Source organism: Teleopsis dalmanni, chromosome 1, assembly GCF_002237135.1.
Source record: "Teleopsis dalmanni isolate 2A chromosome 1, ASM223713v2, whole genome shotgun sequence".
Lineage (NCBI taxonomy): Eukaryota > Metazoa > Arthropoda > Insecta > Diptera > Diopsidae > Teleopsis > Teleopsis dalmanni.
This window is the reverse complement of record NC_051846.1, coordinates 212639302-212646690: the sequence shown is the minus strand read 5'-3', so window position 1 is coordinate 212646690 and position 7389 is coordinate 212639302. Positions and strand designations below refer to the sequence as shown.

The window sequence follows — 7389 nt, the reverse complement described above, 5'->3', positions numbered from 1 at the left end:
CTGAAGAAAGATGTTCACCTACATAGGTGCTTTGCTCCGTGAGAATCTTCACGGTTGCGGGTGGGTTCACTTCTTCTTCTTCTTTTACTTAATTTGGGTTATTAAGTGAAGACCTCAATTTTGTTGAATAATTTTGTTAAAGTATGCAACAATATATTTACACTTACATTAACTATAATAAAATTAATATTCTTCACACAACTTTTCGGTCATAAATTCTTCGTCGGTTTGGCATTTCTTCGTTCATAATGGGTTACAATTATTAAAAAATATAAAAAATAAATAGTTCACATATGCACAGAAGTTCAAAATTTGGTAGGGCATTCCGTCACGATTTCTGCTTAAATGGAGAGAGATTTTTTTAACAACGTTTAATTGTAGTAAAGAGGGTGGAAGTGGGGTTATAAAATTAGAAGTTTTAACATTGTAAATATTTTATATACTCGTATTTAGAGATTTTCTGCGGAAGTTTTTTGTATTTTAATTTAGTGTTTTTAGTGCCGTTAGCTAGCAATTCTTAGATACTTAATTTTTTGTTCTGTATTTTAGTGGAATTATATAGAGCTTTAAGATTAAAATGATGTTTCAGAATTCTTATATTTTTCCCAGTTAGCTGATACTTTTTATATTCTAATGGTTTATGATTTAATTTGTAGTATCACAACGCGCTATTATTTTAGATAAAACAGTTACAATGCAAATCTATGAATTATGGTAAAAAAAAAAACAAATTTGCAACAAAAACAATGTATCTTGTGTAGCAAAGTTGTTTTTTGCTTTGGTAATGAATAAATTAGATGATCAAAGTCTGATTAAATTGCTTTAGTAATGGTTTTATTGTTTGTATTTAGTTATTTTTTATATATGCTTAATAATTATATATCTTTTAAAATCGGTTTTGTTTTTTAAAATTTTAACTTTTATTTCGATCGTATTTTTTGTATATTCCTATACGTATTTTGACAAATTCGCTTTTGCCTTCATTAGGAGAATGCCTAATATTGTATCTTTGTTAATGTATATCTTTATTAATTTCCTAAGAAGCTGGTAAAACTCCTTTCAACTTCCTTAGAAATAAGAAGTGATATGTTAGTAGTATATATTCAATAAACAATATTTTTTGTTTTAAAGTCAGAAGGTACGAGTATTTCAACTTTATTGCCTTTGATATTGATAGTTAGTTCTATCAGTATCCCTTACATCTTATAAGAACATCTGATTTGCACATTACATGCGTTTCTATATTAAATGTTTGCGGTGAGTAACATTAGCATTACTTAGTATTTACCTTACTTTAATCATTCCGAAATACTCATTTACATGATTTTATTAATCTATCTCAAAAACATAGATATAAGTACACTAATAATTAGACAGATCACTTCGATGTATTGACCATCGAACACATATAGTGTATGCGATTAATTTCAAACCTAATAAATCTTTGTTTGAAGAGTATTTTTTTTTAACTTGAAGGGACAATGGTAAATAAAAACCCATGATTTGCTATATCTGGAGAGTCATTGCAACTAATTCAATCAAATTAGGTCATTAATAAGTGAGTACAGTTAGTTCAAATTTATTTATACTAAGAAAAATTCCAGTTTATTTGTTTTTGACTTTAATAAGCAGTTCGCATTGCCTCAGGTCTTTGATATTGGTGTAAGGGTCGTGTACTCAATGGGAGTATGTCCAGATAAAAAAACCGTGATTAAACTTAGTTCAAATTTATTTAGACTGAACAATATATCACCCTCTTTTTCTTGTGTCCAATGAGTTGTGTGAATTACTAAAAAAACTTTGGCATTATCATTAGCGTAGTACAGTGAATAAAGGTACGTGCAGTTAAGCTACTAATGATTCATCATACTTTAAATTTAGACTGAGAAGCGTAACAGCGTTTTTGTTGTTGAATCCAATGAACACTTTGAATTACCTACGGTCTTTAGCATTGACATATTAAAATGTACTTGCAAACAGTTAATATTTCCTAATACTGATGTAAATCTAATAAGCACTGCCGTGGCGAGCATCACTATCAGCAGGGCTCTAAATATATCCAAGATGAGTATATTCGATCTAATATATTTTATTTTTGTAATACAGGGTATTCAGGGGTCGCCAGAGTTATGCTCGTGGCAGTATTGCTGGCAAGTGTGTTTCCCAGTTTAAAAAAATATAAAAATGATTATATAAAAAATATTATCATGTCATTTGTTTTACTTTGTTACTAAGTTTTTTGTGAGGTTATGTCTATAATAAATATACAAAACAACTTTTGATCTCAGCCAGAAAATATTTTATTATTGAAGGGATTATGTAAAGAAAAAGTTTACCTACCACTTTCTATCGAAAAATAGTGATAAATCATATTGTATTTAAATAATCAATAAACGAAAATAAAATATACAAAAAAAAATTATGTATATTTTTTAATTTGATTATTTGTAAATCTTACATGCCAATTTTCTGATTCACCGCAAATATTTGCAATGTAGATACTGAGCAGTTGGCAGAGGGGAGAGAAGGGTGACGAAATTACTTTCGCTTTATGCTGCACGGACTTCTTTTCGATACGATGTTAATTTATTTCAGATTTGCGTATGCATTATGAAAAATACAATATTTAACATTCCCAAAAATCTTATAAGTTTTTATTCGTATATGTATGTTTATGTAAATACTTGATTTGTTTAAAGTTATGTTAACATTAACATTAAGATTAACATTAGCATTAACATTTCTGCTTCATTAATGAGCGCAAAAAAGAGATTTAAAATATGAAAATAAATTCCTAAGCGCAGAGTGACATACAAAAGCCCACATGCTCGGCTTTGCTTCGGTTGATATTGTAGGAGGGCTAAGAGTAAAATAAATATTCATAATAAACTAAAATATTAAAAAAAAAGTTTTCAAGAAAATCACTTTCTATTTTTCTAAATGTTTAAATAATTAATAAATGCTAATTTTTGTGAAATCGTTATGAATCGATTTATAAAATTTTTCTGCTTAATTTTTGTGGAATGCGGCATGTGTGAGGCACTGTTTTGGCTATTGTAACTTATACCATATACCCAATACTAGGTCTGCCTTTATTTATTTTATTCATTTATTTAGTCTTTTTATTTAATTTTGATTTTTAAATTTCTTGGTGAAATTGTAAATATTATTTTAGCTTTTAAATTTATTTATTAATAACACAAATACAAATAATAGAAATAAATGTGGTTTATGTTAGATTTTATTGAAGGCAGAGAATTACCAATACCAATACAAAACAAGTCTTATGCAAAATTTAACCCACTTGCGCTTCAATGCAAGGCACTTGGCCAATTTCTTATCAGTAAGCAACCAACTAACTGATTTCTTAAACCAAATTCCATTTTTCCAGAAACGCTTCTGGTATTTATGTGTTCTTAAGAATTCATTTGATTTGCACTTAAAGCAAAAGAAACAAGAGAAGATACATTTTTTTTATATGCTCAAGTGATTGGTAGAAAGTTTTGTTGAATCACGAAGTCTGTTTTTTTTCTTCTTAATATTTTTGTATTATATTTTGAATTTTTTTTTTAACAATCATTACGGTTTATATTTTTCACATATGCATATGAGGAAGCACAAACAAAAACGTCTAAAACAGTTAGCCAACTCAGTATGGACTTATGTGGACTAATAAAGAAATAAAATAAAATTTATAAGAGCTACAAAATTAGAAGCACTGCAACACAGTAACGCTGAAGAAATTCGAACGAACCTCTTTAGATTTCGCACTTTTTGTGTGCGCATATTTCAGTGTTGGCGCTGTGTTAAGTGCTAAAAGCAAAAGTAGTAAAAATAATAACAATAACAACGACAATAACAATATTAATGAAAAGAATCACATCGATTGCAACAACAACAACAAGAACAACAACAACAACACTCATGCTACTTAACTTATCAGTGTAGTGGATTTACGAGTGTCATTCATGGCGACTCAAACTACTTATGTATGTTTACGGTACTCGTTGTGGCAACGAGTTGCAGCATGTTTGATTTGGTCAATTTGATTCTTATTTAGTTTTTTATTTCTTACTCTCTGCATTTTGAACCAATTGTGCTAAGCAATTATTTTTACTAGAAGCTCATATTAAATATGGCTATGGCTAGAGGCCAAACATAGCAATCGAGCTTGTTGTTGCTGTAGTTTTTGCTGCTGACCATTATTATTTGATTTTTTGTTTTGGTTGATATTGAATTTGGTCACACACTTTCTATCCGTATGCGCAACAGCTACAGCAACAGCAACAACAAAAGAATAATAAAAATAACAACAAATTTATAACAAAAGCAATCAGAAGCAACAACAATATGAGCAAAAAATTTCACCGTGAATTACAAACTAAGAAAAAAAAACAACAATAACAAAAACAAAACAACCAATAAAGTAGCAGCAAAAAATGTCTGTTTCTTCCACACATTTTCCATAAGTAAATTCTTATTGCGACGTGCTCTGCCGCTGCGTACCGATCGCCTTTTAACGTCTCATGCTAAGCACATTCCTACGTGGATTTTAAGCTTACACGCTTATACATACATACGACAGTCAAGTGCTTGTAGTTTTTACAAATGTAAACTGTAAATTTACATGTGAACTTCATTAAATAATTTTGTCGTTTGTCGTTTGACGTTTGACGTTTGTTGTTACCAAAAATTATTTGTCTAATTTGTTTTTTCAATTTCACTCTTATTTCAACTTTTTATTTCAGCTTTTTGTTATTCTTATGTCCACTCTTTGTTGTTTCTTGAAATGTGTGTCATTAATTATTAAATAAATACTCGGCCGCTCGGTTGAGCTCTTCGCCTAGTCCATTAGGGTTCACTTATGATCACATAAGTTATTAACAGTTTTTGCGTGCAGAGTCAATATTGGCTTTAACCTTTGCGTTTTTATATATATTTTATTTTAATTTTTTATATATATTTTTTATTTTTTTTTTGTATTTTTTTGTATATTTCATTTCGTTTTCATTTTTTAAGGTGTAAAGTGGTGAAATTTAATGGCATTTCTTTAATGACTTTTCAACATGTCAGTGGCGTCATTAATTTTTGTTTTTTGATTATAAATAGTTTGGCTTATCATTATATCTATTATGTATTAAGATATTCACGTAATATGCACAGATTAATGTTTTATTAGAAGAAAATATTTTTTAGTTATGTTGCAAAATATCTCTGCTAATTAATGACGTGACTAAAAATGTTGTATCTTCATTGCTTGTTGTAGCTTCAAGCTACGATTTGCCTGCTAACTCGTTTTAGAGTTTACAACTGCTTAGAGGTCATTTTACATAAAAATAATAAAGATTGCCATAGGCGTCTTATGGTAATCATAGTAATTTTGCTAGCGGCGCATTTTTAATATAAGATTTGCGCTCTTGTCCAAAGGGCGCCTTCTTCGTTTTTACCTAACCCGCTTACATAATAGATTTTATAAATGGAATACTTTTGCACATACTTTGATGGATGATTAGATTTAAAGGAATCATATACCAAATCATAACAACCAACGTATAAGCTTACAACATTTTTGACAATAAAAATCTTTTCTTTATCATTATCTATAAAAATTATATGTAAATATTTGTAAGTTCTGTAAATAGACAATAAAATATATGCTGCTCTAAACCATGATTGTGCTGAAATGGATCCAGTATTTCTGTAAAACGCCCCTCTAAAGTAGTTTTAGTTTATCCAAATTATCTTAGAAGACTTTGTCAGAATGTTACAGAATAGATCCTAACTGTCGTGGTATTATTACTTCTAATAGTAATAGAAGTGTGCAACAAAAATGAAGTAGTTTTTCTTTTTTTTTTTTTCAACTGCTTTAGGTTAATTTGCGATCTTTAAGTTCAAATTCGCAACCCGTTTTTCTTTTAGACAACTGGGCAGTAAAGGGTTAAAGTTTAAAAATTTAGATCTTAAACGGTAAATAAAAAATATTCATTTTAAGAGACATGAATTACGTATTTTCGTGGTTGTCTTACAATTCTTCCCAAAAATTCTGGAGTTTGGGAAACGATGTCTTAGACAAAGATGTTTACTGAAAATACGAAATTAGTATCTCTTAAAATAAACATTCTTTATTAACCCTTTAAAACCATAATTTTTAAACTTTGAACCCGTGTTCAAATACTGAATGTATTCAGTAACCTTTAAAAGTTAGTGCCTTGTGTTCACTTTAAGTCGGTTTGCATGAAAAATGAACTGTCTTGATTGCACTACTCCTTTTTCTGGGAGTCTGTGTCCCTTTGATTTCTATTCTATTGTATTTCAGGTATTATTACACTGTTCAAGAAAAATATTTAAGTATTTCATATTGTAAAAATTTTTTATAACCTTTAATTCTGTTCACATCTTTAACATTTATATTCTCAACTTAATAATCTTTTTTTAGATGAGATTCCAAATAGCGCTTCTCTGCACTTTTCTCGCTTGTCTCGCTACAAGCAACTTAATTGAGGCGAAAAATGTTTATAGACGCGCAGATAAAATATCAGAACATTTTAAACAAATCAACTTGGCAGAGGATGAAATCGATCCAAATGTAGCGCCAGAACCCCCAAAAATTGAGCATGTAGAAACTGAAGACGTAGAAGATATTACAGGAACTGCACAACCAGAAGATGAAATAATTGATGAAGCTGCATTGGAAGCACTAAACAACGCAGATACGTCGGCTAATGAAATTATTAGTTCAAATGGTAATGAAGTAGAACCAGTAGCAGCTCCAGCTGCAGCAGTAGTGCCAACTGCAGCACCTGTTTCAAGTACTAGCCCTGCTATTTCTAGTACCACTCCGGTAAAAAATGAGGATGATCCCAGTGCTATTAGCAAATATTGCAAATGTTCAGATACGCACTGTGACTGTTGTCGTACTTTCGGTTTGCCATTGATTCCAATTCGTGGTCCTGGTTGTGCAAAAATTACATATTTAGGTGATGAAAAAATGTCAGTCTCCATAAAATATGGCGATGTTACCTTGGCTACAAGAACGATTTCTGGTAAATAAAACAATAATATCTAAAGTTTTTTATAAATAATAAAAATGTGATTTGCTTGTATACACGTTGAAAGGTAAGAAAGCTAAGCCTATTTGTGTGGGATTACCTGGTGGCTATTCAAAGTTCTGTGGACGTGTATATGGTCTTTCGAAATCTAAAGAAAATTTCAAAGCTTGCTTAGGATTTGAATTGCGTGCAGAAGATGAAATTGAGGCTGCATTGCGTGTATCGTGTTTCAAATTTGGACCGGAAGGTTTAAGAGTAGCTGATGCTGAGCCATTGCCAAGTGAAGTAAACAAAGGCGAAGACGATGATGATGATGACATTTTCGGCTTTGGAGGTAATA

At 30.1% G+C, this 7389-nt stretch overlaps 1 protein-coding gene across 1 annotated transcript in view; it reads left to right on the top strand.

Moving 5' to 3' along the window:
* The first annotated feature begins 6436 nt into the window (after positions 1–6436).
* LOC119667219 overlaps positions 6437–7389 on the top strand; it is a 3297-nt gene continuing 2344 nt past the window's right edge. Inside the window, exons 1-2 of the mRNA XM_038076509.1 lie at positions 6437–7043; positions 7117–7383. Of these exons, the coding sequence (XP_037932437.1) occupies positions 6437–7043; positions 7117–7383 (874 nt within the window). The remainder of the gene's footprint in view (positions 7044–7116; positions 7384–7389) is intronic.